The sequence below is a fragment of the Lactuca serriola genome, chromosome 8 (assembly GCF_051521515.1).
Source record: "Lactuca serriola cultivar US96UC23 chromosome 8, Lser_US96UC23_V15, whole genome shotgun sequence".
NCBI classification, from domain to species: domain Eukaryota; kingdom Viridiplantae; phylum Streptophyta; class Magnoliopsida; order Asterales; family Asteraceae; genus Lactuca; species Lactuca serriola.
In genome coordinates, this window is record NC_136415.1 from 10,317,938 (window position 1) to 10,329,698 (window position 11,761).

At 32.3% G+C, this 11,761-nt stretch overlaps 1 protein-coding gene across 1 annotated transcript; it reads right to left on the reverse strand.

Moving 5' to 3' along the window:
* Positions 1 to 4,275: 4,275 nt before the first annotated feature.
* Positions 4,276 to 5,512, reverse strand: LOC145065504 (CEN-like protein 1). Its single transcript, XM_079012501.1, has 4 exons — positions 5,227 to 5,512; positions 5,075 to 5,136; positions 4,915 to 4,955; positions 4,276 to 4,816 (listed from the first exon to the last, which is right to left on the reverse strand). Exons 1-4 carry the CDS (start codon positions 5,425 to 5,427, stop codon positions 4,599 to 4,601), a joined length of 522 nt encoding a protein of 173 aa, XP_078868627.1. The 5' UTR covers positions 5,428 to 5,512; the 3' UTR covers positions 4,276 to 4,598.
* Positions 5,513 to 11,761: the final 6,249 nt, after the last annotated feature.

Consider the following 11,761-nt stretch of genomic DNA (forward strand, 5'->3'; position numbering starts at 1 on the left):
TCCCGAGGCAACTGGATATTAGACCATGTGGGGGTTCCCATGGCATTCCAAGCTAAGACCATGTGGGGGTTCCCATGACACCGGTGTAAGAGCTTGGAGGGTTTCCATGACATCCTTATATGTTTGTAAGACCATGTGGGGGTTCCCATGGCAATGGGCTAAGACCATGTGGGGGATTCCCATGACACCCGATCTAGGACCTTGGAGGGTTTCCATGACATCCTTATTTGATTGTATGCATAGCGTATGTGGTATATGTAGCTGATATAGCTAATATGGTTTATGTGATTATGTGGATTGTGTGGGGTATGTTTTGGGCAACTCACTAAGAATTAGCTTACAGTTTGTTGGTTGTTTCAGGTACTTCAGGATCTAAGGGCAAGAGCCTGACATGATAACGTGACATGCACTCTCTGGCGTTTCATTTGGGATACTCTGACTTTATGAATAATTTATCTGATGTTATGGATTTTGAAAACAAATGTGTTTGGAATTTTATATATTATGAAAATATGTTGCTTATAAATTATTTATAATGAAAAAAATTTATTGGAAATTTGAACTATTACAAGGTACAAGTTCTTAGGCGTATTTTACGAGTTCCTCATCCCATTGAAGAATGCATATCAACGGTACCTCTATTGGAGGAGCAATTCTTGGAGGTATCCTCTGTATCTCTAAAACCCCCCCCCCCCCCCCCCCCCCCCCCCCCAACCCAAAAAAATAAAATAAAATAAAAATAAAACCTACTCCGTGGATGCTAATCCTCACATGCTCTTTACTTTATGTTATTCAAAATCCATATCTAAAGCACTAACCATCACCACTTCGGTGGTGAACCCTATATAAATGACATCACAATTTTACAACAAACAAAATTCACTGTCAACTTTTTTTTGCAAAAGTATTTCGAAATTCAAAAGTAGTTCAAAATTCGGACTATTTCGAAAATGACAAAACTTATTGTGAACACTCGACAACATTTTCTGAATCCGAAATCCAAGAGTTTAACTTGCAACTTTTTAGTTTCGAATTGCTAGAAAGTTGTTTCTCAAACTCATAATTTATTTCGCATGACCTAAGTTTTGAGATTTATGTCATTTTTACTATTTCTTGAATTTTTTTTTTATTAATTAAGATCAAAAAAAAGTTTGTTTGTTTGTTTGTTTTTTTTTTAATATCCCTTATAAATTATAAGATGTAATTTGTGATGATTTTAAACGGTTAAGAGAAAATTTTCTCCCCCCTACGATCTAAGAAGATGGACGGATGTTTGATTTGGGTCCAATGTACGACTTGAGTTCATCTTCGGACACGTATGGTCCGGTCGAATTGTGGGGTTCTCAAGTTTGTCCCCAAAAGTATGGAACTACCTTCTGCCAACCTTGTACTTCTTCCGTATCCGCATAATACAAATTCCACCTTCCATCTCAACATTTTTGAACTTCATTTATATATTTTAATATGTAACAATATAAAAAATATATGTATTAGATCATCTTCCTTAATAAATGAAGGTTTTTTGCCACTTGTCATTTTTTTATGAGATTTGACACGTGTCATTTTGTGGTAATTTTGAAATAAATATTATTCACTTGTCAATTTTTGGTTTGTTTTCATTTTTAGTTAAGTCATATAGTTATATATGTAAAGTATTAAATATCATATATATGATATTAAATTATAATAAATACGTTTTTTTCTTTCTTATTTTAAAGTTGTACATTAAAAAATATTTCATTTTTATACTTTAAATTTAATTATTTTTTAAATCAACCCGTATAATATACGGATCTCACACCTAGTAATTTATTAATCATATCAGCATAGTGACATATTTTACGTTTATTTTAGAAACTTCCAAATATTGGATCATTCCTATAACAATATTTTGAATTATGAACCAAATATCAAAATTTTATTTGCTTTAGTGAGTAATCAAAATATATATCATTACGGAGAATTTTCATTGTAAATTTTCATAATTATGTTTGTATTCTTGTAAAACTTCAAATTACATACTTATTTTTATAAAACCTATAAATACTTAAATACTTAATTTAATCATATTGAATATATTAAAAAAATAAAAATATTATATTTAAATTGATATTTTATTATTAAGAAAATAATTAATTGTAACGCTACAATAGTACTTTTCTCTCACATTATTATTCTCGACCTACTTACTTTATGAATTCTTACACAATATTGTCAACCACATTTAAATTAGTTTTTTCGTGATTTTACTGAAAAACCAAAGGAATAACAAAATTGTTTAGAAAAGAATAATTGATGGTCTCCTAAATCAAATGTAGGAGATGAAATCTGTTGTTTAGCAGTCGATTATGAATATATAATCACCGGATTTTGCTAATCGATTATGCAAAATATGAAGCTGTAAAGAATCAAGTTGTGAACAACCATATCGTAAATAAGGAGATAGATCATTGGAGGGATTATAAGTAAGTATTTTAATTATTTAGTTATAATCAAGTTTAAAGATAATGTTTTTAATTTTTAAATATATATTAGTTATTATTAAATTAGGTATTTTGGTATATATTATTTGATGATGACTATGAAAGTTTATAAGGAAATAGAGGAAATTCTCTCTCCCATTATATTTAGATACACCTTAAAAAAACAGTGTACTGATCATGAAAATAATTGTACTATAAAAATTGAGATATAACATCGTAGTCTAAGTATGCAACATGGTTAAAATAGCCTACCATAAAATCGTTAAAGATGACTGATAAAAAATATTATTTTTAACGATCTTTTAACAACTCAATGTAATGATTGGGCCAAAGAGGAGTTTGACATGTACGGTTGTCTCCTTGTGTAAGAATTTTAATAAGATATAAACTAAAAAACTTTTGTATCCTGTATATGATAAATTCTATAATCGATTTGCTTCTATAATAAAACAAAAAGCGTATCATCAAAATACAAATCTAATTTATCGACACACATACTAAAAATTAGCTAAATCTCCTGCTTATAAAAAAAATTATAATGCAACAAAAATACAAAAAAGGGATAGAAGGATGTGACTAGGTAGGTGTTAAAAAAGAGTTGCCGCTTTCGTACTGACATAAACATATTAAACAACACAAGAAGTTTATCATCATCAAACTACAAATCTTTGGTACGCTCCGAAATGTGCCAAACATTCTGCCCATCCAACACATGCATTTTCCATCTCTTATGTTTCTTACTTTCGAACACACTTCTCACATGCATTAATTATAGCTCAAACCAAAAAGAGGCCAAGTATCAAGACCTTTTGTCTTTATTATAGCTAAAGTTTAAAGATTAACTACGGGTGTTTCTTAATTTATGTTTTGTAGAAAGATCGATTGTTATCTTGATTCACATTCATCCTTTCAAGCTTTACGTCTTTGAATCTTTCAAATGCAGTTCTCATAGATGCTCCAAGAGGAAAAGATGAGCTTTGCAAACACTTCTTGGTTTGTTATACTTGGAGGGTAAATTATGGGGTGTTTATGATTGGTGAAAAGTGAAAAGGCTGTCCTTATGATTCACACTTATGCATGCCTGTTACTTTAAGATTCTCGTCTTTTTATCTTTTAAACACACTTGTCACATGCAATAGGATAGAAAAAGACAGGTATGATGCATAGGGCTTGTTAGTTAATATACTTTGGAATAAAAATTGTGGGTACTTTTTATATTTTGTGAAAAGATTGTTCTTAATTTTGATTGACAATCATATACGGGTTTCTTCAAGATTTGCCCTTTTTAATCATTTCAGTGACACATGTCACTTGCAACAGGAAAGAAAAAGACATGTTTGATGCATCAAATATACTTGTAATTGTTATGCGTTAGAATATAAATTGTGAGTTCTTTTCATTTTTTGTGAAAAGACTGTTCTTTTGTTCTATTTTTTGATTATACTCATGCTAGGTGCCATCTTTTCAAATTAACACCTGTCACATGCAAATTGCATCAAAAAGGATGCTTCAGAACTTGTTTGTTTTACAATGATTAAGAATGAAAATATCAGTTTTGCATTTTAATTACGAAAAAGATTATTCGATCCCGTGGTTCACATCCATAATATACAAGGTGCTTCAAGTTTGCCTTTTTAATCCCCTAAATATGAATTCAATTCATAGATGCAATGCAAGAAAGACCGACGGCTCTTATGCATCAAATTAACTTGTCGATTTTAAAACGTGTAATGGAATCCAACACGCGTTTGTATGTTGTCTAAAAAATTAAGATGCAACTAGTCAACTACCATTTGAAAGTGAACATGACAATATTGCATTACTGAATACCTAATACATGCAAAATTACAAATACTTCAAATGAGAAACCTAAGAAATTAAAGACATAATTAATTCAAGGTTTTATTGGTTTATTCAAACTCTAATTACCCTTCCTTTCACTCTTTATTGTTGAAGTTACGTACACATATATATATGTATCGTAATATTTGAGACATCTTATACGATAAATATCATTTAAGATACCTCAAATGCATTACACACACATATATATATATATATATATATATATATATATATATATATATATATATATATGTATTATTGTATGTGTAATTATCTTCTACGAGCCGCATTTTCTCTTTGAGCATTGAAATACACGGCAGCAACTGGTAACCCTAACCCATGTTCTTGACAGAAGGTACGAGTGTTGAAATGGTCTCTAGAAGCTGGTGGGGTCACCGACTTCCTTGCTTTCTGCTTGAACAGTAAGAACACAAATCGGTGAATCCCTATCACTGGCTTTGGTGTCTCATAGCTCACAATCTCCCTTCCTGTAGTGTATATAGTGTAAACATTTCGATTAATATATATTTGGAATAAATTAATCAAAGAATAATCATATCCGTGTATGTGATAGAGCTGTTCGTACCGAAGGAAGCATCAGTGGTACCAGGAATGTCCGTGACTATCCTGAAACATAGAATTCGGCCCAGAATTTATTTATACATCAGTAACATTATATGGTACATAAATAATAGTATAATAATCATATAAGACAATTGCGAACACAGAAAACAAAATAATTTTACCAGTGAAGATGTTCTCTTAGGTAAGGATCACTTGGGCCTGGAACATCTGGATCGGTCATGATCTTCAAGTCAAGATAACACAAAGTCAACACAGTTTGTTTATATAAACATGTATGTATGTATGTATAAAGAGAGAGGTGATCTAAAGTTACAAGAGTATAAGCAGATCGCATGTCTTCACCACCGATATTCACACGAGGATTAGAAGTAATGAGATTAGGCATGAGCTCATGGCCATTAGAGACTGTCTTATTAAGATTGTAGGTTACACTCATCTTCACACTTGGTGTGAATGTGTCCACCACCTCTCCTATCACTCTTCCTACTACAAGTGGTTCAATCATTCTTGACATGAGAGAGAGAGAGAGAGAGAGAGAGAGAGAGAGAGAGAGAGAGAGAGAGAGAGAGAGAGAGAGAGAGAGAGAGAGAGAGAGAATGTTTCTGGGGGGGGGGGGGGGGGGGGGGGGGGTTAGTTCTGTAAGCACTAGCTAATTGAAACTGTATGAGTTGTATTCGATGCTTAACAGCCTTTTTATAGAGAAAGAGAGATAGAAAGACACAAATATGGAGGACTTAAAAAGATAGAAGAGATTCAGCAGCATAAAGGTTTACCAGAAATGGAAAATTTTCTATAAGTACTTGTAAAAAGATCCTATTCAAAGTTCTTTGATCAAACACTTGTTTCTATATTAGGAAGCTATTCATGTCTAAAGCTTATTGGTTACTCAAGAATACATAGCAAATCAAGAATAAAGGTTGCTTTTTCCCCCTTTTCCCACTTACCTCTTTACAATATTAATCCATGTTGCAGGAGAATGAGAATTCTTGTATTCTAAGTCTAAAAATGAAAAAAGAAGACATCCCATGAGGCTTGAAGATCAGTGTACGTACGAATAATTAATGGATTCAAACTTTCCGCTTATGCTTAACATTAAAAGAAACTTATTGATCATTCTGGACATGAGTTTTTGGTTTTCTATATAGCTAGAGAATGTTCTTAATGTTTCCCATCCATCATTAGTGCCAATCTCTGTTCACCTGGAGGCTACTTTTAATTAAACTTAACAAAATGAAAATTGGAAGCCCAAAAGGATTGGGCATAATTTTAGTATGGTGTATTGTTGACAAAACAAAATAGGAATGACTAGTAACTCAATTTAAGCATATTATAAAACAAAAGTACCAGATACAAAGTACCTGAAACAAGAATCTATTGATCATGTCTGTTCATATATGTGAGAGACCTAATAATGCCAACAATATTGTAGCTTAATTATAATATCTTCAAAATTAGGGGTGTTTGTTTGAAAATATGTTCAATTCAGCCCAGTTTAGTGAATGCAAATTGAATTTAATTTTCTAAGTAAGAAAATTAAAATTCAATCCAATCCAATCCAATCCAAATCAAACAAATCTAATTTGTTTGTAACGTTTTTTACAATTAAGTGTTAAAGAATGTCAGACATTGCAAACAATTATAAAACTTCAACGTTATGAAGCTTGAGTTGTCAAGACTAACTATTTGGTCTCTTAACATCTAATCAACTTGATATATTAATATAGGCTTTTTATTTGGTTCATGTCTTCTATTTAATTTAAAAAGAACTTTAATAAACAAATAAATACATAATTAAAGATGTATATTAAAAATAAATAACATCCATATTCTAATAAAAGAATAATTTTATTCTCCTTTTGATACGTGTCATCCTATTAGATCTCCTAATTAATGCATATTTTATTCTCTTTTTGTCATGTGACATCTTATTATGTCTCATAATTAATGAATGTCACTTGTCAACCTCCATTTCAAATTTTAAAATTTCCATTCTAATTATATTAAATTAATAATATTAGAACAAAAATTGAAATAAAATTAATACAAATTATAAAATGATATAATTTCACATATTTATTTAAATCAATAAATAAAATTTATATAATTAAAAAAATCTCTTAATTAATAATTTATTTAAAATAATTAATTAATATTTTTGAGTTTTTTTTCCTGTTTATTGAGCTATTCAATTCTCATTTTAATAACCAAAATCAAATTAAATCCAAAATGAGAATTCTATTTTAGTCCAAATCAATCAAAATATCCAAAATAATAGTTGAAGAATTTGACAACAACTCTAGTCATAAGAGTTGGTTCAATAACAATCCAGAGACCATCATATTTGCAAATTTATTGGAAAAGATGGCGATGTACCATTTTTCACCAAAAATGAAAGTTGCATTCTAGCTCTAATTCATAAGCGGATTATTCGTTAACGTATTCCTACATAATAGTTTTTTTATATTGTTAGTGTATATTTCACCCCTTAAACACAACAAAAAATGTAGCCTTTAGCAGCGACAAATGTCGTCGCAATTGATGTCCCGTGTCGTTGCTAATACCTTTAGACGACATGTCGTCTCTAAAGCGCCGTCGCAATTACCTTGTAGCTAATGGTCGTTTGTCGTTGCAAATACCATCGTCACTAATAATTGTTGTCTCTAATATTCATGTGCCGTCACTATTGACGTTGTCTCTATTGATATTCTGGCCATCGGCCGACGTTTTTCCGGCAAAGCTTACCGGAGTCACGTGTCATCGCAATTAGTCTACATCGTCCCTAAAGGTGTCGGTGCTAATGTTTTTTTTTTTGAGAAAAAACATATTTTTTGTGATATTAGTTTATATATATATTATAAAATGCAGATTTGATAAAAATACATAAATAAATAGATACTGTAGTATAAAACATCAAACATACCATATTACATATCTAATAAATCCCAAATAAACATCTAATATATAATCCATAAACTATCTAATAAATCCAAAATAACATCATCCATAACATAAAACAAGAGATCTTATGTGTCTTCGTCTTCGTCTTCCCGATCATTCTTTTATTCGTTGTTGTTGACTTGGTTTTTAAAGGAGAGGATAATGTCTCCAATGGCCGTCAGAAATGTCAGGTTTTGAAGAAAAACATCCACATCAACATCCTACAATTAAATCACAAACACATTAAGTCATTAACAATTCAACAAATTATCAAACCATCAAAGCACCAAATGAATTAAGTCGTTAACAATTCAATAAATTATTAAATGACCAAATAAATTAAGTGTTTAACAATTTAACAAACTACCGAGCTACCAAAAATTACTACAAATACATCAAGTTCTTAACAATATAACAAAACTACCAAATTCTTTACGAATTTAACAAGTACCTGTGTTGGTTGCGGTGCTTGTGACTGTGACTGCTATTGGGATGAAGCACTTGTACCCGCAGCTGAAGAAGCTTTAGGCTCAATGCCTCTCACATGCCCCCTTCGTGTACCCAACACCTTCTCAAATATTGCGATCCAATAAATGGTGTCTGGATCACCACCAGAGTCGGCTATGTGATGAGTCTGTAGAGCAACCTCAGCAACTAGGGCATTCTGTATTTCACAAAGATTGTTAATATACGTTAATACTAACACACAAAAAAACCAACAATCTACTTCATTTTTAAGTAATAATAACTTACATATTGCTCTCCAACCAAAGGATCAACAAATTCCCCTTTTTATTCACATGCGCACGATGAAATACTTCAAGTCTATTCAAATTCTGTTTAACATTAAAAAATATGTTATATTTGAATAAACATTAAAAAAGATGTTATAACTGTATAAGCATTATTATAACTTACTTTCTTGAAACAAACACTACCGTAGTTGCACGTCCCTCCACGATTCTTCACTACTTGCTTCTTCCGACATTCTTGGTTTGCAGCGGATCGTTTTTGATGTTTTTCTGTTAAGAAATGGTTAATAGTGGCATTTCAATGCTGCTGATCCATACCCATAGGGGCTCGAGCCCTTGTTACGTCCACATCTCCTGCAAAATCAGTCAAACGGTTTTTTGCAATATTTTTGTGGCCTCTATACCGCGTACATATCCGATTGTTCAGTGACGCCCAGTAAGTTGGAGCCATGGGATGATTTGTAATCGCGTCAAAATCAAACCATCTCTACAAAAAATAGAGAAATTAAAAATAAATAAAAATTAAAAAAATATTAAATATTAAATATATAACTAATTTACCGAAAGATACAACAACATTCCAACCATTTCGGCTTCTGAAACGTCTATCCATATGTCTTTATCAAAACCGATGTCGCGCCACATATAGCTAACCTCCCGAATGAAACATTCGTATACCTATCCAATCGGCATGTTAGTATTTATGTCTAATACTATCTTAAGAGGCCGGTTGCCGTTAACTGCAAATAGTTTGTGCATTTTTTTATTTATTGTCATGCCTCTTTATTTCGGAGGCGCTGCTGCATAAAAAATATTAGTCAAAATAATTTTTTATATAGATACAATATGAAATACAACGAATTAGAATAAATCTTAATTACCATCGTTCTGGTGATCACCAAAACCTTTACCGAACGGATGTGGTGGCTCGTCACCTCCATGGCCCATCACAACAGCCATGAGGTGGAGCAATGCAATCCAAAAAAAGGACATCCTGAGAAATTATAACATAATATGAATATATATACATATAATATGATATGATTACAACAAATACAAACCTTATTTTACTAGTCAAATGTAAAGATTTTTTTAATCATTCTCGCCCCCAGACACTTCAGTGTCTGCTGACACATCACTATCATAATTAGAATCTTCCTCATCATAATCAGTCTCGCAATCAGACACATTATTGATGATACTTGTTGGTGGGTCAACTTCAATATCATCTTCAACCGATTGAGAATTTTGAAAGTACTGGCTAAAGTCGAATGAGAGAGTGAAATTAGAAGAAACATTACTAAGAATGACATCCGTTGAATCATTGTCGACATTTTCAATGGGATCATGGTCGACATCGTTCATCAGTAGATCTCAAATTCTTCTATGATTAACATTTTCAACAACCCACCGTTGGTTGTCATTTTCGTCATTTCGAGAAGGTTCTTGGATGTAAAATACTTGCTTGGACCGCGTAGCAAATATGAGTTGATCTTCGCTGCTCAATTCACATTGTGGGTTGATACTGGTGAAATTATTATCAGATTTAACTCCTGCAGTATTGAACCACTTGCAATGAAAAAGTACGGTGGAATATTTATGAGGATAATGCAACTCGATAATCTCTTCTAGCTAACCATAATATTTCTCCTTATTCTCTCCCTCAGTTAGAACCCCCGAGTTTTGTGTTGATCGTTGGGCGTCACGCATAAGTACCATAAACCTAACACCATTCATTATGCAAGTGTTGTAAGTTAAGGCATTCACATGTGCACCGATTGAAAGAGCCAATAACTCCTTGTTAAACTCTGAAGATTTTTGTTTTTGCATATCATAGACCTTATGAAGGAACCATTTAGGGAATTCGGTTTTTTCATCACTTTCAGTATGTAATGATTTGAATTCACTACATTGATGAAAAAAATATATACATTTAGTAAAAAAGGAGAAATTAAAAATAGATAATGGATTAAAAGATAAGAACACTTACGCAATATACTTTCTGACTTCCTCACAACTATCAAACACAAACCAATGTAGACGTTTTCTTTCCTCTAGACTGAGATTTTTCATTTTCTTTGCGCTAGCCGGTCGACAACATCTTCGTTTCATTTTCTTGTATGACAACATCTTCGTTTCTTTCGATGCGATTGAAACGAGTATCGACATCTTCATGATACATCGAATAAAATGATAATGCCTCTTCTGCGACATAACCCTCAGCTATAGAACCTTCTGGCCTCGCCTTGTTTCTGACATAGTTTTTTAGTTTTTTCATATACCTTTCGAAAGGATACATCCATCTCATACATACTGGGCCTCTGCAAATAGCTTCATCAGGTAAATGCAAAACTAAATGAACCATAATGTCAAAAAACACAGAAGGATAGATCACTTCTAATTTGCACAATATTTTAATAATGGATGCTTTCGCTTCTTTCATATCCTTCACCGATAGTGTTCTTGAGCAAAGTTGCTTAAAAAACATACAAAGCTCTACTATTGGTGTATAAACACCTTTGCCCAAAAGCCCTTTAACTCCAATGGGTATCAAACATTGCATAAGAATGTGAAAATCATGAGATTTCAGCCCAATAATGTTAGTATTGGTTTCATTCACTTTCTTACTGATGTTAGATCCAAACCCATCCGGCAGTTTCACATCTCTTATAAACTTACAAAAACGAATTCGGTTAGGTTTCGTGAACGAGTAAGGTGGGTGAGGTTTAAGGAACTTGTTGCCACTTTTTTTCAACCATTGAATTTTCCGAATGTTTAGTTTTGTCAAGTCCGCCCGAGCATTTGATGTGTCTTTAGACTTATCATTCATCAGAGAAGTACCCAAAAGACTCTCACCCACATTTTTTTTCAATATACATAAGATCAAAGTTGTGCTTCAGCTCAAGAGAAGACCAATACTCAAGTTCAAAGAATATGCTTTTTTTAGACCAATTCCACTCGAACTCCTCACGATTTCTCTTAATACCAGCTCGTTGAACAGCTACGTTATCTAGTGGACGAAACAATAGACGAGTGTGTTGCGCTTGTATTTCTTCCTCACTGAATTGTCTTGGAGAGCCTCTTGTCTCATGTTCACCATTATAGACCAAACTTTTTCTCCATGGATGATCAGCATCTAAGAACCGATGATGACCAACA